This window comes from Pseudophryne corroboree, chromosome 9 (genome assembly GCF_028390025.1).
Source record: "Pseudophryne corroboree isolate aPseCor3 chromosome 9, aPseCor3.hap2, whole genome shotgun sequence".
In the NCBI taxonomy this organism is placed as follows: domain Eukaryota; kingdom Metazoa; phylum Chordata; class Amphibia; order Anura; family Myobatrachidae; genus Pseudophryne; species Pseudophryne corroboree.
Genome location: NC_086452.1, coordinates 18,647,113 through 18,667,642, shown reverse-complemented (window position 1 = coordinate 18,667,642; position 20,530 = coordinate 18,647,113). Strand labels below are relative to the sequence as shown.

At 55.1% G+C, this 20,530-nt stretch overlaps 1 protein-coding gene across 1 annotated transcript in view; it reads right to left on the bottom strand.

Annotated features, from left to right (window-relative positions):
- The window catches only part of LOC134957578 (vitellogenin-1-like), a 215,095-nt gene that overhangs the window by 111,919 nt on the left and 82,646 nt on the right, over nucleotides 1–20,530 (bottom strand). Inside the window, exons 9-11 of the mRNA XM_063939575.1 lie at nucleotides 18,737–18,896; nucleotides 16,870–16,995; nucleotides 7,553–7,771 (exon numbers count right to left, since the gene is read on the bottom strand). Of these exons, the coding sequence (XP_063795645.1) occupies nucleotides 7,553–7,771; nucleotides 16,870–16,995; nucleotides 18,737–18,896 (505 nt within the window). The remainder of the gene's footprint in view (nucleotides 1–7,552; nucleotides 7,772–16,869; nucleotides 16,996–18,736; nucleotides 18,897–20,530) is intronic.

The following is a 20,530-nucleotide window of genomic DNA, read 5'->3' as shown; positions in this document are numbered from 1 at the left end:
GAAAGACCCCGATGGGTTTGGGGCGCTCACCAACACCAGCCAAATATTGCGGGACCAGTTCGCCATGGGACTCCGGAACGTGCCCCTGAGGCAGGTGATGCTGGATAAGATATCCCAGGATGACACCCTGACCTTCCATCAGGTGGAGATCGACGCCGTAGCCAGGGACCGCAACGCCAATTACGGGCCACACGCCGTTTTTCCCCAGTGGGTACTGCCGATCTCCGCGCCCGTGGCTAGCCGGGAGACCAATCCCTTAGAGACCTGCGTGCAAGACCTGAAAGAGGCCTTCCTTCGGGTGACTAAAGAAATGAGGGAAGAGGTCTCCCAGCTGAGGGAGGAAGTGTACCGGCGTGACCAGCGGGGCACGGAGTCCCGTGAGCGGGACACCAGGCGGCCCCGTGGGCGAGGCGCGGAACCGGACGGCCGTCCGGGAGAGGGCCGGGGCCCTCGTTGTTACCGATGCCATCGGTATGGGCATATTGCGCGGACCTGTACCGAAGCAATCCCGGAGGCACAGTTAAACTGACCTCCCTCGCGGTAACGGGACCACCCGTGGGGGGGAGCGATGGGGAGAGATCAGCCATTAACGAACAGGCTGAATTGGTAGGAGAGTGTCCCGTGGTAGTCAGCCGCCTCGGCGGGAAAGATCAGTCCTGCTTGTTGGATACCGGCTCTCAGGTATCCACCATTTCTGAGGCCTGTTTTCTTGAACATTACGCCCATCTTAAAAGTGAGGTGTCCGAGAGCTTCATTACCCTCACGGCGGCTAATAACCTACCCATTCCCGTGGTGGGGGTGGTGTGGATGGAGATGGTAGTTTGTGGCCGAGAGCTGGGTAGGAAGGGGCTGCTGGTAGTCAGCAGCCCGGGACTGAGCCATGGCCCAGTGATCCTCGGGATGAATGTACTCCGACATCTCGACCAGCTCTTGTTCCAGGAAAATGGGCCACAATATTGGAGGAACCTGGGAGTCCAGCGCCCCGTCCAGCAGGCACTCCAACAAGTGGGACGACGGGGAACCAGGGCCCTAGGGACAATCGAAGAGCACCTGGGCCTTTTGAAGGTCGGTCACCACCAGCGCCTGGAGTTGCCACCTCGCCAGGAAGTCCTGATCCCTCTGGAAGTGCGGACCCATCAGCGCCTAAATGGCATGGAGGTGATGGTCGAGCCCACTGATGTGCTGAGGGTAGGGTCTGGAGTGATGGTGGCACGGACCGTGTCGGTGGTGACCGGTGGAAAGGTCTCCGTCCGCTTTTGCAATCTTACCGACCAGCTTTGCCGAGTCCCGGCTGGGACAGTTATCGCTCAGGTGGTGGCGATTCACGAGAATAGCGTTCAGGGTATGCGTAAACTGTCCCTACGGCCAGAGGCTTCCGAGGCATGGGCGTTATCCGTTCAAGTGGAGGAGCAGGAGGGGCCCTGCCCCGAGTGGAACGGTACCATGATCCGTACACAGATGGACGTGTCGCTGGAAGAGTGCGCGGCCGGGGACGTAGCCAAGCTGGACCAGATGCTCTGGAACCGTCAGAAGGTGTTCTCCCGGCATGAGGAAGATTTTGGGTATACGGAGGACCTGCAGCATGAGATCCGCACCGGAGACGCCCCCCCGGTTCGGGAGCGGTATCGGCCGATACCGCCCCGGTTGTACCAGGAAGTAAAGAGCATGTTGCGTCAGATGCTGGACAACCACGTGATCCAGGAGAGCAAAAGTCCCTGGGCTGCACCCATAGTCTTAGTCCGGAAGAAGGACGGGACTATCCGGTTCTGTGTGGACTACCGGAAGCTGAACAGTTGCACCGTCCGGGACGCTTACCCTCTCCCTAGGATCGAGGAGTCCCTAGCTGCACTGGGCAATGCGAAGTTTTTTTCGACCCTGGACCTGGCCAGTGGATACTGGCAAGTGCCGGTGGCCCCCCAGGATAGGGAGAAGACCGCATTCGTCACTCCCATGGGGTTGTTCGAATTCTGCCGCATGCCGTTTGGGTTAAACAATGCACCCGCCACATTCCAGCGGATGATGGAACGGTGCTTGGGAGACTTGAACTTTGAAGCCTTGCTGATTTACTTGGACGACATCATTGTGTTCGCCCCGACCTTGGAGGAACACTTTGCTCGACTCGACCTGGTTCTTCAGCGGTTGGAAGCATACGGCCTGAAGCTCAAGCCCCGGAAGTGCCACCTGTTGAAATCCAGCTTGGAGTACCTCGGGCATGTAGTGTCACGTGATGGGGTGTACCCAACCCCCAGCAAAGTGGCGGCCGTCCAGGAATGGAAGGTGCCCACCACCGTCACGGAATTGCGGGCATTTCTGGGCTTGGTGGGGTACTACCGGCGCTTCATCAAGGATTTCGCCCGGATCGCGGAACCCCTACATGCCTTGCTTAGGGGGATTGCGACCACTAAGAAAGCTGCCCTGGAGACTTGGGGAGAAGCGCAGAACCTGGCCTTTGACCAACTGAAAGGAAGTCTCACGGAAGCTCCAGTGTTGGGGTACGCAGACTTCGAGAAGCCCTTCGTCCTATACACGGATGGGAGTCTACAGGGGTTGGGCGCGGTCTTGGCTCAGGTCCAGGATGGGCAGGAGCGGGTGATTGCTTACGGCAGTCGTAGCCTGCGAGAGACCGAAAGGAACCCCGACAACTACAGTTCCTTCAAGTTGGAGCTACTGGCAGTGGTGTGGGCCGTGACCGAGAAGTTTGCGGAGTACTTGACCGCCACCCACGTGGATATTTTCATGGATAACAACCCCTTGGCGTACCTGGAGACCGCCAAGTTGGGTGCCTTGGAGCAACGATGGGTGGCCAGGTTGGCCAAGTTCTCCTACAAAATCCGCTATCGACCGGGGAAGAGTAATGCCAACGCAGATGCCCTGTCTCGTTTTCCGGTGGAAACCCCCGAACCTGGTGGGGAAGAAGAGGACTGCGGCGAAGAAATGCCGGATCTCACTCGTGTGCGGCAGGCCACGGCCGGAGAGTTGTACCGACAAAACGCCCAGACTGCCTTGCTTAGGTACACGGAGATGGACTGGGCACAGGAACAGCAGGCTGATGAGGATTTGGACCTCGTTCGCCAGTGGGTACAGAGGGGTCATGTGCCATCCCGCCAAGAGCAGGATGGACTGACCGGGTTCTGTAGGAAGGTGGTACGTCGTTGGGACCATTTGCGGGTCTGCGCTGGTACCTTGCGGAGACGCTGCTACTTGGAACAGGAAATGCGTACTGTGGAGCAGATGGTCGTGCCAGAAGCCCGGGTGCGGTCGCTGGTGGAAGAGGCGCACGAGCAAGGGGCCCATTTGGGACCCTATAAGACATACCATTGGTTGAGACGCCAATATTTCGCCCCCCGGCTGCAAGCGGTCGTGGACCAGGTGTGTCGTGAGTGCAGGCGGTGTGCGGTAGTTAAACCACCGGAACAACACGTGCCCATCCAGACGATCCGGACCAGTCGGCCACTGGAGATGCTGATGATCGACTACGTGTTGGTCGGGGAATCTGTAAGTGGGCACCAGTATGCCTTGGTAATGACTGACCACTTCACTAAATTCACGGTAGTGGTTCCCACCCGAAACCAGACCGCAGAGTCGGCAACACGAGCGATCGTCGAACATTTCATTCGGCAGTACGGTTGTCCTGAGCGGATCCATTCGGACCAGGGTGCCTGTTTCCAGGGGCAGCTGATGGAGCGCCTCTGCCAGCTTTATGGCGTTCAAAAGTCCCGCACGACACCTTACCATCCGCAGGGGAATGGCGCCTGCGAGAGATTCAACCGGACTCTGCTGCAGATGCTCCGCGTGTTGGAGCGTGCCGAGAAGCAGCGATGGCCCGAACGTGTTCAGGAGCTGGTCTGGACTTACAACAACAGAGTTCACCACACCACGGGATTTTCACCTTTTTTCTTGTTGTTCGGCCGACCCGGACGGGAGGCACACGACTTACAACTGTCCGGGACTGAGGAGGTAACGCCCCTCGCCCCTGCCGAATGGGTCGAGGACCATCGCCTACGTCTGAAGGCGGCGCACGAGTTGGCTGGGAGGCTGATCGCCGACCACCAGCATCCACCTGTGAGGTCCCACGAGCCTGGATCGTTGGCCGTGGGCCAGCGAGTGTTGGTGCGAGAGGTTCGCCCAGGGGGGAAATTGTCCGAACGGTGGGAAGTAACCCCATACCTTGTTCGCCGTCGCTTGGACCCGGGGGGACCAGTGTATCAAGTGGAGTCTACCGATGGGACGAGACGCCTGCGCACGTTACATCGTAGTAAACTGCGACCTTGTCCGTTCCCGGATCCGGCGAGCGGGGCTGAGTCCCCGGCAGCGGAGGACGGGTTAGGGGCCCCTATCGAGGACGCTCTGACCCCTCTGTCAGACGAGGAATGGTGGTTGCCGGTGGAGGAGAATCATCCGGAGGAGGCATCGGAACCTCATCCCCCAGCCGAAGTAGTGGCCTCTCCCCTGCCAAGGCGCTCTCTGCGCTCAAATAGGGGCGTTCCGGGCCCTCGCTACGCGGATCCGAACTTTGTGTGGTCGGATTCTTGCTTTGTGGAGACCACAAAGGACAAAGGGGGGGGAAATGTGGAGGGGATTACCACTTTCCCCTCCACGGAGCGACGGGCGGCAGAGCGGCGGGCGGCGGAGCGGCGGGCGGTTTCCAGTCTGGAGGGGCTTGCATCCGAAAGGATTCAAGCCCCTCCAATCCCAGCGGCGTATTTCAAACGGCGCGCCAAGCGCGAGCCAATCAGGGCTCGCGCCTCGGCCGCCAATCAGAGCTCGCCGCGGCGAGCCAATCGGGGCTCGCCGCGTCATAGCTCCGCCCGCTCCCGGCGCCATATAAGAGGCGCTGCGGAGCGGGACCAGTCAGTCGGACGGCGGACGAGGACAGAAGAGGAAGAAGAGCTCCTGCGGAAGAAGACGTCGGCGGAGAAGAAGACATCGGCGGTGCGGAGGAAGACGTCGGCGGTGCGGAGGAAGACGTCGGCGGAGGCACCCAGGAAGACGGAAGACGGCGACCAGCGGCGGATGTCCGGCGGAGAGTGCTGCAGCGTGTGGAGAGCAAAAGAGCTAACGAAGCTCCCCGCTGCAGCCTCTCCCTCCGCGACAGGTAGGCGGCCCTGGGCCACCTCTACCTATATATAATCCTCCCTAAAGCACCAGGGACAGGCACTAGGCCTGCGGGCAGAGTCAGGCCCTGTCGGCCTGTGTGCACGTTAGGCAGGCCTCCGGCCTGTGCCTACTCCAGGCCCCAGGCCTGTGCCCTCCCTCCAGGCCTCAAGCCTGTGCCCTCTCTCCAGGCTCCGGCCTGTGCTCTCTCCAGGCCTCCGGCCTGTGCCCACTCCAGGCCCCAGGCCTGTGCCCTCCCTCCAGGCCTCAAGCCTGTGCCCTCTCTCCAGGCTCCGGCCTGTGCTCTCTCCAGGCCCCAGGCCTGTGCCCTCCCTCCAGGCCCCAGGCCTGTGCCCTCCCTCCAGGCCTCAAGCCTGTGCCCTCACTCCAGGCCCCAGGCCTGTGCCCTCACTCCAGGCCCCAGGCCTGTACCCTCACCCCAGGCCTGTGCCCTCACTCCAGGCCCCAGGCCTGTGCCCTCATTCCAGGCCCCAGGCCTGTGCCCTCACTCCAGGCCCCAGGCCTGTACCCCTCCTTCAGGCTCCTGCCTGCGCCCTTCCGGCTGGAAGTGGGCTGTGCAGCAGCTCTCGAGGGGTCAGAGGTTGCTGTTTGAAGCCGACCGGCCCCACGCGGTGTATGACCCGGGGGATTGGAAGTGTGGAGTAACGTTCCCGTCCCACACGTCGCCATCCCCCGGTCATCGGAAGTGGGCCAGTCTGTTCCAGACCCCCGCCCTCCCTTGTGAACCGAAGGCACCGGCTGGTGTCCAACATCCGGAAGGTAGGACTAGTAAATCGGGGTATACTGTTAGGCCGGGGAAGTGTTCCACTGACTTGCCGGGTAGTGCACGTGTTAATTAGTACAGTCTCCGTTGATTGGGGCAGAACCAGTAGCCTCCAGTTGTTTGAGTTAGTTTGTTAGGCAGGCGTAGTTGGCTGTATCGTTGTTAGCCGTAGAGTAGCCTGCAGGTAGGGAGGTTGTTCTTCTTGTCCCAACAGGAGTGGAGAGGTGCGACAATCAAGGTGACCCGCAAGTTGGAAGTGAGTATCACCCTGTGTCTGTCTGTCGGTCATCCCCCCTGTATACCGGTCCGGAGGGTTTGCTCGCGGACGCGAGGACCCCCCTCTCACCACACAACGTGCGAGAGTGCGAGTGTGTGAGAATTGGGTAGCTGAGGCCTATTGGCCAGTGATGACCTTCCGCCCAGCCGGTTAAGGTCGCGGCTACCCCTGACGTGTCCCGTACTCCAGGCGGAGGTCGGGCGTACGTCTCAACCGACATATTCCTCTCTTTCCAGACCCCTGTCGTCCGCGGTGAGGTGGTGCCCGCCCTGAGGAGTGGTCTCGAGGGTGAAGTCTCTGGCGTGCCTGGAAATCGTCCGCGGCGGCGTTGCACAGGTGGGTGGAGTGACGACACCTGCACAGCAGCAGGCGGTACATCCTTGTTAGCCGCTCACATCACCACTACCGCCGCCGCCCGGTCGACCCCCCCCCCCCATCGCGACTACCCCCGCACGCCGCGGACCTCCCCAAGAAGATCAATATACTCACCAGTCCAGGGAGCCGGTCCGCGCTGCTTCTGCTGGGCTGCTCGGCACCGGATCCTGTGCGCTGCAGTGATCCCCGGTGCTGTAAAGTGCACTGCCGCTTTGCAGCGTCACTTTACTGCACCGGGGTCACATTGCAGCATATTGGGGACCCGGCGCTCGGCAGCGCTCACCAGAGCAGCGGCCACCGGCTCCCTGGACAGGTGAGTATGGTTTTTGGTTTTTTCCCACTTTTTTTTTCACTTTTTACACTGTGATCAGCTTGTGTGTCCATTGGACACACATAGCTGAACACTCTGCCGGGTCCCCGCTCAGCTTTCTCTGCCAGGGGCAAATGCCACATTATCGCAGTGCTGCCCTGTGAACTCGTCAGCCTGAGCTGGCGAGATTATCACAGGGCACACTGCGGTAATTTTTCACATTTTTTTTTTTTAGTAAATTTGTCCACAAGCACATTTCCCATTGTATGTACGGGGAATGCGATGTGGCTTACTAAACTAAAAATGAATAAAGGGTTTGGAGCAGTTTTTCATGAAAACTGCTCCAAATGCCCTTTATACATTCAGGTGATACTAAAATAATGTGAAAAGGGTGTGAAAACAGAAAACAGCCTTTTTCACATTATTTTAGTAAAAATAATGTTAATAAATAGACCCCTATGTCATAGTTACTTTTATATAATACTAAAGTCTGGATTTATCAAGCCTCGAAGAGTGATAAAGCACCAGCCAATCAGCTCCTAACTGCCATGTTACAGGCTGTGTTTGAAAAATGACAGTTAGGAGCTGATTGGTTGGTACTTTATCACCAGGCAATTTATCACTCTCCAAGGCTTGATAAATCTGGGACATACTTTGTGCACCATTAAAGCCATAGCTGAAAACATAGGTATACTGTAGGGTGTGAAAGTACCTTGGTGGGATCTTTGAGGGCTACGTTTTTTAGGGCCATGACGGCAGCAGCCTGAATCGGTACCGGCAGGTGGGAGGCCATCGATGAAATTCGTGGCAAGAACTTCAGGATATACTTTATACTGGCAAGTTGTCCGGCATTCCCCAGCGCCTTCAGGGCCAGAATCATCTCGTCGTTCCGCATGGCATTGGTGGCTTCTGTTAGCAGATCATGGAGAGGCTGGAAATAAGAACAGAAAGTACAAATTAAAATGACCAAACTTACATATTTATTGCAGGATAGAAACGGGTAAAGAGCGTTACGTCAGAGTTATGAAAAAGTGAAATCATTGCTAAAAATGAGTTATTTCTAGCGGAAAATGTTAGCACCCCAGGGCAACAGTCTACTATTAGTCCCACGCAGCCACAAATGGTCACTGGTCTCCTCCAAAATCAGTCTCATTATTATTAACTAGGTGCTTCATCGCACCCTACGGGCGCTCTTCACACCGTCGAAAGGGGCTACGCCCCTTAACCCCCACACGCCTTTTTGGGGTTCAATATTTGTATTATATGGAGTATTACCTGCGTTGCTAGTTTTGGTAGTGGTTAAATATTGGAGGAGGAAAGGGCGTCCGATGGCGAAGGGGGCGTAGCCCCTTGCGACGGTGTGACCAGCGCCTGCAGGGCACAATGTGCAGAATGTAGCGGGTGCCGGGGGGACCGCGGATGAGGCAGGGAGTCTGTAGATGCTGCGGGTGGAGGGAAGGCAGATGCGGGGGGGGGGGGGGGGCGGTAGGGAGGGGACACAGAGATGCAGGGCGGTAGGAAGGGGACACAGACACGCAGGGCAGTAGGAAGGGGACACAGACACACAGGACAGTAGGAAGGGGACAAAGACGCAGGGAGGTAGGGAGGGGATACAGAGACGCAGGGCGGTAGGGTGGGGGATACAGAGATGCAGGGCGGTAGGAAGGGGATACAGAGACGCAGGGCGGTAGGGAGGGGATACAGAGACGCAGGGCGGTAGGGAGGGGATACAGAGACGCAGGGCGGTAGGGAGGGGATACAGAGACGCAGGGCGGTAGGGAGGGGATACAGAGACGCAGGGTGGTAGGGAGAGGATACAGAGACGCAGGGCGGGGATACAGAGACGCGGGGCGTTAGAGAGCGGATACAGAGACGCAGGGCGGTAGGGAGGGGATACAGAGATGCAGGGCGGTAGGGAGGGGATACAGAGAGGCGGGGCGATAGGGAGGGGATACAGAGACGCAGGGCGGTAGGGAGGGGATACAGAGACGCAGGGCGGTAGGGAGGGGATACAGAGAGGCGGGGCGATAGGGAGGGGATACAGAGACGCAGGGCGGTAGGGAGGGGATACAGAGACGCGGGGCGTTAGAGAGCGGATACAGAGACGCAGGGCGGTAGGGAGGGGATACAGAGAGGCGGGGCGATAGGGAGGGGATACAGAGACGCAGGGCGGTAGGGAGGGGATAGAGAGACGCGGGGCGTTAGAGAGCGGATACAGAGACGCAGGGCGATAGGGAGGGGATACAGATACGCAGGGCGGTAGGGAGGGGATACAGAGACGCAGGGCGGTAGGGAGGGGATACAGAGACGCGGGGCGGTAGGGAGGGGATACAGAGATGCGGGGCGGCAGGGAGGAGATACAGAGGTGCAGGGCGGTAGGGAGGGGATACAGAGACGCAGGGCGGTAGGGAGGGGATACAGAGACGCAGGGCGGTAGGGAGGGGATACAGAGATGTGGGGCGGCAGGGAGGAGATACAGAGGTGCATGGGGGTAGGGAGGGGATACAGAGACGCAGGGCGGTAGGGAGGGGATACAGAGACGCAGGGCGGTAGGGAGGGGATACAGCGAGGCGGGGCGGTAGGGAGGGGATACAGAGATGCAGGGCGGTAGGGAGGGGATACAGAGACGCAGGGCGGTAGGGAGGGGATACAGCGAGGCGGGGCGGTAGGGAGGGGATACAGAGATGCAGGGCGGTAGGAAGGGGACACAGAGATGCAGGGCGGTAGGGAGTGGATACAGAGACGCTGGGCGGTAGGGAGGGGATACAGAGAGGCGGGGCAACAGGGAGGGGATACAGAGAGGCGGGGCGACAGGGAGGGGATACAGCGAGGCGGGACGGTAGGGAGGGGATACAGAGATGCAGGGCGGGGATACAGAGACGCAGGGCGGTAGGGAGTGGATACAGAGACGCTGGGCGGTAGGGAGGGGATACAGAGAGGCAGGGTGGTAGGAAGGGGACACAGCGACACAAGGCGGTAGTAAGAGGACACACCGACGCAAGCCTGGGATACAGAGATGCAGGGCGGTAGGGAGGGGATAGAGAGACGCGGGAAAGCAGGCAGGGAGAGATACGGAGAGGCGGGGCAGTAGGGGGGGATACAGAGAGGCGGGGCGGTAGGGAGGGGATACAGAGAGGCGGGGCAGTAGGGAGGGGATACAGAGAGGTGTGCCGGTAGGAGGGGGACACACCTACGCGAGGCGGCAAGGGGACACAGAGAAGCGTGGAGGCAGGGGGGGGGGCACGGAGAGGCGGGCGGCAGGGGGGGACACGGAGACGCAGGGTGGCAGGGAGGGGACACGGACACGCGGGGCGGCAGGGAGGGGACACGGAGACGCGGGGCGGCAGGGAGGGGACACAGAGACGTGGGGCGGCAGGGAGGGGACACGGAGATGTGGGGCGGCAGGGAGGGGACACGGAGACGCGGGGCGGCAGGGAGGGATCACGGAGCGGCAGGGAGGGGACGCGGGGAGGCAGGGAGGGGACACAGGGATGCGGGGCGGCAGGGGGGGACGTGGAGACGCGGGGCGTCAGGGGGGGATGCGGAGCGGCAGGGGGGACGTGGAGAGGTGGGGCGTCAGGGGGGGGACGCGGAGAGGCGGGGCGGCAGGGGAGGAGGGTGCGGAGAGGCGGGGCGGCAGGGAGGGGACGCGGAGAGGCGAAACGGCAGGGAGGGGATAGAGAGACGCGGGCGCTAGGGAGGGGATGCGGAGTGGCGGGGCGGCAGGGAGGGGATGCGGAGAGGCGGGGCGCCAGGGAGGGGATGCGGAGAGGCAGGGCGGCAGGGAGGGGATGCGGAGAGGCAGGGAGGGGATGCGGAGAAGCGGGGCGCCAGGGAGGGGGCGCGGAGAGGCGGGCGGCAGGGAGGGGACGCTGAGAGGCGGGGCGGCAGGGAAGGGACGCGGAGAGGCAGGGAGGGGATGCAGAGAGGCGGGGCGGCAGGGAGGGGATGCGGGCGGCTGGGAGGAGAAGGTGGGGCAGCAGGGAGGGGACGTGGGGTAGGGAGGGGATACAGAGACGCGGGGCGGTTGGGAGGGGACAAGGAGACGCGGGCAGTAGGGAGGGGATTCAGAGACGCGGGCAGTAGGGAGGGGATACAGAGGTGCGGTGCGGTAGGGAGGGTCCCCAGTGAGGAAGGTGATGGAGAGCAGGGAAAGTAGTGGAGGGGGTGGACACCAGAAGCGGAGACCTAGGGAACAGAGAAGAGGAAGTGATACTGCACTGGTTAGATAGGGCAGTGACCTGAGTCTGCCCCTGATCCCGGTGATACATGGAAAGTATGGGGGGCCTGGTGGATGTGGGCAGTGGTGGAAGTGGTGACAGCGTGACCCCACTTACCTAGGTAACCAGGGTGGCAGATCCTGGCCCCGAGCTCGCTCCTGTCACTCTCAGCGTTGCACTCTCAGTAGGACGCACGCTGTCCGTGTCCCCGTCTCAGGGCTTTCGGGCGGCAGGGCAGGCCCTGTGGTGTGCAGTGAGGGCATCGGCTCTGGCGATGGTGGGAGGCAGCGTCACGTGTGCGGAGGAAGTGGCGGGTCTCTGTACGCGGCGCAGGGAGGGCTATGAAAGCCTTCTCCTGCACCACACGTCCCTCGTGTATGGCGGCGGCAGTTGTTGTTGTGCGTCAGCCAGGCGCCGGGGAGTGGGAGTGTGCTGATTGCGGAGGGGGTGATGGACAGGCAGCAGGAGGAAGGACGCTGCACATGTGATGTGCTCTGTGGCTCCGCCCAGCATTAGAGGGCCAGGCACAGAGTCACAGAGCTATAATATAGGAGATGTGTGCACACTCTCTCTTCTTCCTTTGGGGGTCATTCCGAGTTGATCGTAACTGTGTTAAATTTAGCACATCTACGATCAGGCACTCAGACATGCGGGGGGACACCCAGCACAGGGCTAGTCCGCCCCGCATGTCAGTGCCGGCCCCCCCGCAGAAATGCAAAAGCATCGCACAGCTGCGATGCTTTTGCATTTTAGGAGTAACTCCCAGCCAGAGCAGCTCCTGCGGCTGGCAGGGAGAACCTCTTCGCTGCCCGGGTAGCAGCGGCTGCGTGTGACTTCACGCAGCTGCCACGGCCTGCCCCCCCCCAACGCCGCCGTCCAGCCCCCTCCCAGCCATCGACCGCCTCTGCATGTCAATCAGGCAGAGGCGATCGTTACGGTACAACGACCTTCGGCCGTCCAGGTGCATACGCAGATCCGACCCGATTGCTGTGCTGCGATAAACTGCAGCGAGTGATCGGATCGGAATGACCCCCTTTGTCTGCTTGTACAGGGAATACGGGCTTTCACTAGGCCATGGGGATTATTCAGGTTTGTTAGCAAACCAAATAAGCACACTAATGGACAAAACCATGTGCGCTGCAGGTGGGGCAGATGTAACATGTGCAGAGAGAGTTAGATTTGGGTTTGGGTGAAATCAAACTAAAATCTAAATTGCAGTGTAAAAATAAAGCAGCCAATATTTACCCTGCACAGAAACAATATAACCCACCCAAATCTAAGGCTGAGGTTTTGCATAGGGCACTGGGAAACCTTGCGCCGGCCCTGGCATTAATGCGTCCTGCCGTTCACTGTTCCTCTCTCTTGGGAGAAGCCAGTTTGTATTTTGAAATTGTCACTTTGAAGTCACAGAAAGAAATATATGACATAGCAGAAATGAAGTAATATATTACTTTGCTGATAGTGGATTAATCCTGACAGTCTCATTTACACAACCATTATGCCGTCTAATCGTATATCATTTCCTTTTGTAAATGTATTAGTTGCAATAAGACTTGATAGGATTATATTGGTTTGGGAAACGCAGCTCAGCGTGGCTCAGATGTAGAACCAACTCCCGGAATCCAGAGATACAGCGCATTCATTTACTAGAAGATAAGGCTCCAGCAATTGAATAGACAGGTTCTTTATATTTACATATTATTATAACATCATTTTCTTTTCAGTGTTAAACTTTTATGGCAAGTGAGCTGACAAACACTGACATCCAGCCGGGAAGGAAATGAGTATGGATTTTTGTCACTTTACATTTCATACATATAGAGAGGTACATACAATAATCTGGTTAATGTGCTGCATTATGCATAGGAGCTGCCGTGTGATCTAGGCTTTGTGGCTTTGAAACAGATGCTCTTCTGTTGTTTGTTTTTTAGATGAATGATATATGTACAGTACTGTCAGTAGTGGATCTTGCTATGGGCACGCGGGAGTTTTGCCAAGGGCGCCGCCTTTCGGAGGGCACCGCCGCCATCCGGAGGGCACCGCCGCCGTAGCAAGATCCGCTACTGGTGGTGCCCCCCGGTGCTGTGCTGTCACGTCTGTGTGGTGCGCGATGCACCGCACGGCATTGTGGGACCGGCACATAGACGCTAGGGGTCATAATTGACCTCTAGTGTCTATGCTGTGCTATGGGAGAGACGTCATGACGTCTCTCCTATAGATCAGAGGAGCGGCGCCGGCGGATGGAGATGGAGGTAAGCAGCGGTCGGGAATCAGGAGCGGGGATGGTGAGTATTAATTAATATTTTTTTTTTTGTAAGCGGCACAAATGGCGGCACAACTCTACAGGGGCCACAAACGGGGGCACAAGTCTACAGGGGGCACAAACGGGTCTACAGGGGGCATACCTGACCACGCCCCTTTATGAAGCCATGCCCCTATTTTCGCCTGGGGCGCCACAAGGGCTAGAACCGGCCCTGAGTACTGTATGCAGGAAGGGTCATGAAGGCCTGCTCCACAAATGCCATCATTCTGCAATTAGTGTGCTGTTGTGCATCTGTGTCTGTATGTGCAAGGCTCTGACTGTGGCTACAATGGGAACTAGCATAGGCAAACACGGGGGGGGGGGGATTCCAGTTGCCCAGAAACCCCCCTCCTCTTGGTAAGTGGCTCAAATTATGATAACAATATCAATATATATATATATATATATATATATATATATAGCAGCATAGGGCCGCACTCCTTGATGTCTGTAGTTGCTGCGCTGGTGCCTTCACATGTACAGCTGTACAATAATATAATAATTACCACCGTGCGGCACTCAGCTATGAGAAAAAGACTCTGGAAACCAGTAGCATATAACAACATTTCAATGCCCACAAGGGGTGGTCTTCAATATGCCGGCGGTCGGGCTCCCGGCGACCAGCATACCGGCGCCGGGAGCCCGACAGCCGGCATACCGACACTTATTCTCCCTCGTGGGGGTCCACGACCCCCCTGGAGGGAGAATAAAATAGTGTGGCGCGCGTAGCGCGCCACCGTGCCCGTAGTGTGGCGAGCGCAGCGAGCCCGCAAGGGGCTCATTTGCGCTCGCCACACTGTCGGTAAGCCGGCAGTCGGGCTCCCGGCGCCGGTATGCTGGTCGCCGGGAGCCCAACCGCCGGCATATCGTAGTGAACCCCCCACAAGCACTATCATCAGGTTTATGACGACAGTTCTTGTGGGCACTGAAAGGTTGTTATACGTATTCAGTGCAGGCTAGGCACAGCAATCTATCTTGTGCAGCACCAACATGCCAAACCAAGGTTTGGTGTTACCGTACAAAATGTTACAATGAGAATTAAGTGGAGAAGACCAGGGGCATATGCAGGATTTCTAGAGGGGGGGGTTTCTAAATACAATCCACAATCTCCTACTCTGTGGAACATTGGAGCAAGTGCTTGAGTCTGGGGAAGCAGTATAGGAACCTGGTAATGACCCTGGACGTATAACATTGGTCTTTTTATACACTGGGTAAGGTATGGAATACAGTATTAATATTTAACACTATAGATAGTCGCCGCCCATAGGGGAGTGTATTTTTGCTTTGCAAGTGTACGATCGCATGTGCAGCCGAGCGGTACAAAAAGTTTTGTGCAGTTTCTGAGTAGCCCAGGACTTACTCAGCCGCTGCGATCACTTCAGCCTGTCCAGGGCCGGAATTGACGTCAGACACCCGCCCTGCAAACGCCTGGACACGCCTGCGTTTTTCCAACCACTCCCAGGAAACGGTCAGTTGACACCCACAAACTCCTTCTTCCTGTCAATCTCCTTGCGATCGGCTGTGCGAATGGATTCTTAGTTAAATCCATCGCTCAGCAACGATCCGCTTTGTACCCGTACGATGCGCCTGCACATTACGGTGCATACGCATGCGCAGTTCTGACCCGATCGCAGTGCAGCAAAAAAAAATATAGCGAGTGATCAGGTCTGAATCACCCCCTATGTGTAATGGCACATTTGTAGCTTGTTAATGCACATGTGATGCCTTTCACACAAACCAAATTTACCTTATATAGAAAAGAGCATTTATATAGAGCAATGCAATAAAAGTAATGAAAACATTACAAGTGCGATAAGTGTGATGCAGGAAATACAGTCGTGATGTCCTCTCTCTCACAGGACTTATTACAGATGGAACTGGCTCACTGCAAACTGGGAAAGTGTATCTTAAAGAGCCATTAGGACTAAGAAAGTAAGGACCTCATTCAGAGTAGAAAATAAAGTCTGTCTGTGGTTGTAATTGTTTTTCTTTTTGTAACTTTGCATGCATACAAAAACATTACAGTTGGACATTACTGGTACTTGTGGCCCCTTACGCCTGGAGCCAGGACAGATTGGGGGCCACACAGTTGGAGACAACCACGCCAACTAGAGAGAAATACAAGACAACCACGCCAACTAGAGACAAATGCAAGACAACCACACTAACTAGAGACAAATGCAAGACAACCACATCAACTAGAGACAAATGCAAGACAACTACGCCAACTGGAGACAAATGCAAGACAACCACGCCAACTAGAGACAAATGCAAGACAACCACATCAACTAGAGACAAATGCAAGACAACTACGCCAACTGGAGACAAATGCAAGACAACCACGCCAACTAGAGACAAATGCGAGACAACCACGCCAACTAGTGACAAATGTAAGACAACTACGCCAACTAGAGACAAATGCGAGACAACCACGCCAACTAGTGACAAATGCAAGACAACTACGCCAACTAGAGACAAATGCAAGACAACCACGCCAACTAGAGACAAATGCAAGACAACTGCGCCAACTAGAGACAAATGCAAGACAACCACGCCAACTAGTGACAAATGCAAGACAACTACGCCAACTAGAGACAAATGCGAGACAACCACGCCAACTAGTGACAAATGCAAGACAACTACGCCAACTAGAGACAAATGCAAGACAACCACATCAACTAGAGACAAATGCAAGACAACTTCGCCAACTAGAGACAGATGCAAGACAACCACGCCAAGTAGAGACAGATGCAAGACAACCACGCCAACTAGAGACAGATGCAAGACAACCACGCCAACTAGAGACAAATGCAAGACAACCACGCCAACTAGAGACAAATGCGAGACAACCACGCCAACTAGAGACAAATGCGAGACAACCACGCCAACTAGTGACAAATGCAAGACAACTACGCCAACTAGAGACAAATGCAAGACAACTGCGCCAACTAGAGACAAATGCAAGACAACCACACCAACTACAGACAAATGCAAGACAACCACGCCAACTAGAGACAAATGCAAGACAACTACGTGAACTAGAGACAAATGCAAGACAACCACGCCAACTAGAGACAAATGCAAGACAACTACGTGAACTACAGACAAATGTAAGACAACCACGCCAACTAGAGACAAATGTGTCCTATTCTGACTAACTAAGCTAAACGTTTTATGTTTAGTGTAACTGTGTGTCATATAGGCCTAGTTCAAGTCTCTGAGTTGATGACAATGGGCACGTTTGTGTCTACGCTCCAAAATGAAACGCTTTGCCTCTAAAAACAGCTGGCAACGTCACTGAAAATCTGCCATTTTTGTAAAACCAAAATCTGTTACATTTTCCTCATAGAAGACAGATGGTCTTGCATTGCAAGAGTTCATAGAGAAATTAACGACCTACTTGAAAAAGCTGCTCTCCTTGGAAATCCAGAATACATTGCAGTCTGAGTCATACAGAGACTCCAGTGGAACATTGGCGTTATTCTAATGAGCGATCCAGCCGATTACCTGTAGAGCTGCATCTGAGCAGAAATCTGTGGCTCTGCAGAACTTGTGCACCAGCGACCCATAGGCTAGGTAGGTCACTTTGCGTAGTAGTGAACCCCCTTGGGACTTGACAGCTTCCAGCAAAGACTGTAACAGAAAATAACTGTATTACATATAACATTTATTGGTAATAACGTGATGAAACTGGAGCGATGGTCAGAGCACCCTCCTGTAATGCTGGGCAGCTGTATTGTTACATATTAAGGATACTGATTTGTTTTACAGTAATGCAAAATGTACAGTAGCATGTATCTACTATATAACCCATAGTGGGAAATTGTTATAGAGGCAAATGTGACTGCAACCCTGGGATGACAACTGTAAGGTTACCAGATATGTCTCACCTTGTAAAATAAAGGCAAGAGATTACATATAACTGATAATCTGTACATGTGACCAGGTGCGCCGAGAGGGGGAGGTACTAATTACCCTACCCCGCCCCAATGAGCTCTCAACGGCCCTGCATGTGACTGATACTGTGGGTCGGCATTTGACTAATTCGTACAAGACTGGTTATAGGGGGTCATTTCTACCTGATTGCACGCTAGCTATTTTTTTCAGCGCTGCAACGAGGTCAAAACTCTGCAAAACTGCGCATGCACCGCAATGCACAGGCGCGTAGTACAGGTACAAAGCGGGTCGGTGCAGGGTGATGGATTTAACAAAGAATCCATTCGCACCGCCGATCGCAAGAAGATTGACAGGAAGAAGGCGTTTGTGGGTGTCAACTGATCATTTTCTGGGAGTGTTTGGAAAAACGCGGGCGTGTCCAAGCGTTTGCAGGGCGGATGTCTGGCGTCAATTCCGGCCCCGGACAGGCTGAAGTGATTGCAGCGGCTGAGTAAGTCCAGAGCTACTCAGAAACTGCACAAAACTTTTTGTACCGCTCGGCTGCACATGCGATCGCACACTTGCAAAGCGAAAATACACTCCCCCATAGGCGGCGACTATCTGATCGCAGCGCTGCAAAAAATAGCTAGCAAGCGATAAACTCGGAATGACCCCCATAGTTTTGTATTACATACTTCAATACTTTCCCCATCTTGCGACCAGGACATGGTAAGGAGGAATTAAAAAGGTCCTGCGGATTCAAACGTTATTTGTGACCACTGTCTTAAATCAGTGTAATTGCCTGATAATTATGTGTCGGCACTGTCTCTCCTGTTGTCTCCATTACAACTCTACAGCTTTGCCGGGCTCCGGTACTGTGAGGGGGCGTGCCAACTCGGGGAGGTGTGGCCAGGCCCCCTCTGTGCAAGTATGTAAAAAAAAATACATTAGTGAACCCATTTATCAACGTGTTTTAGGTATTTAAAGTTGTTCTACAGCCAATCAGCTCCAAACTGTCATGTGTTTGAAAAATGACAGTTGGGAGCTGATTGGCTGGGGCACCATTTATCATACGCAATGAGCTTTAAATAGTTAAAACTCATTGATAAATGGGCTCCTATGTGCACTATGCTGCACAGGGTGGGTAACTTTTGGTGGTCAGCCAAGGGTGGGTGTGGGGGAGTGGGTTGTTTAGTGCAGTCTTTCCTCCTCCGCCACTGCACACCAAGCAGGAAGAGACAGGACTGACTGCGGCTGCAGGAGCCTCTCTCCATGGTGCTGGGTTTGGGAGAAAGACGGATGTAGTAGCACTACACAAATTACCACGCCACTGCTTGTTATGGGGGGGGGGGGGGGGCACAGGCCCCTCCAACAGTTCCGGGTAAAGAGTACACCCTCCCTCTCTGCACCACTGCAACTCCCATCATCTCACATCAATCTGAAGTCGTAGTCAGTAGCGCAGAGTGAATTACTTTAGGGGAAGTGTGACCAGACCTACCTTAGCTTCTGCAATAGAGTCGTGATCAGCTTTAATTAAATGTAAAGCAAGTGGTACGGCCTGTGCAGCTTCAAACTCCGTCAGTTCTTTAATATTCACTTTTAAAAACTGTAGTGATAAATGGCTACCGATGGCCGGAACTGCGTCTAAGAACCAGCGCCTGCAAACATAGGTAACAACAGAAACATTCTCAAACCAGACAATGGAAATATAGGCTTAAAGGCAGATTCATCTCTCAATATACATTAGGCCCAGTGTGCGCTCACTCAGGACAGGCTTATAGGCCCTACACACTGGCCGATAATACTTAAAGATATGAACGATCTCGTCCATTAATGAACGAGATACCGTTTATATCTTTGAGTGTGGAGGCTCCAGCGATGAACGATGCGCGGTCCCGCACTCGTTCATCGCTGGTTCCCCGTCGGCTGTACATGCAGGCCAATATGGACGATCTCGTCTATATTTGCCTGCACTTCTATGGAGCCAGGTGACCTTGATCTGTCTCTGGCTGGATGGTGGTAAAATTGCTCTACCATTGTGCAGGGTAATAAACAATATGAATATATATAGGGCCTAATTCAGACCTGGTCGCACGCAGGCTATTTTTTGCACTGCTGCGACCAGGTAGTCGTCGCCCACAGGGGAGGAGGGATTCGCCGTGCAGGGCTGCAAACGCTTGTGCAAAGAGCTCAGTCTCTGCACAGCTCAGTACTTACTCACCCGCTGCGATCATCCAGGATGGAGCAGACGTCAGGATCCCTCCCTGGAAACGGCAGGACATGCCTGTGTTCGCTTCGACACTCCCAGAAAACGGTGAGTTGACACCCCCGGACGGCCTCTTCCTGTCAATCTTCTAGCATTCGCCGCTGCAAGCGCTTTCTTCGTTGTTCTTGTCACTGCCCAGCAACGGGCGTCACCGGCCAGCGACATGCCTGCACATTGCGGCCACCGCGCATGCGCTGTTCAGACCCGATTGCACGGCTGCAAAAAACTGCAGCGTGTGATTGGGTCTGAATGACCCCCAAAGTGATATAGGGAAAAACTGTATGAATGGAGGATGAACATACAGTACATGTGCACCATAACAGGCACTAGGAATCAGGGCCGGATTCAGGGAGGGGCAAACAGGGCGATCGCCCCCCCCCCCCCCCACCCTTTCCCCCTAACACAGACCTAATCATAGTTATTAATTATCATGCTGCACCACTTTGGATCTTTAACTAGTGTGGCCACCTGGCTTAATGAGATATGTATAATAATATATATAAAATAGAATGAGGCAAGACTGGAAGGGGTAGGAGAAATATATATGGAGGGGAGGAGTCAGGATTAATTCTGAAACCGCCCCCCCTTATAAGAAACATCTACTGTAGATCCGCCACTGCTAGGAAGTTGCATGAAAATATACAGGGACTTTTACATGGCTAAGAATCAAGTAAGGTGGACTGGACCATTGTCCTTAACCAATCAAACAATGCTGTTACCCAGGAAAGATCAAAGGTCAAGGCCGTACTGAACTAACCAAGGCACAAACCAGAATCACCTGTGGCAGGTGTAATACTAGCAGACATGTTGTGAGTAGGAGATGATGCATATATACTATATACTGTACAGGTGCACATCCCTAACGCAGCTGGATTGCCAAACACGTGTAATAGCATTTTTTGTGGACCTCACTACAAACAGTACTCAGTGATGTCAAGGAGATAGAATCATATAATATTGATGGCAGATAAGAACCACTTGGCCCCTCTAGTCTGCACTACACAAGTACACGCACACACAAGGGTT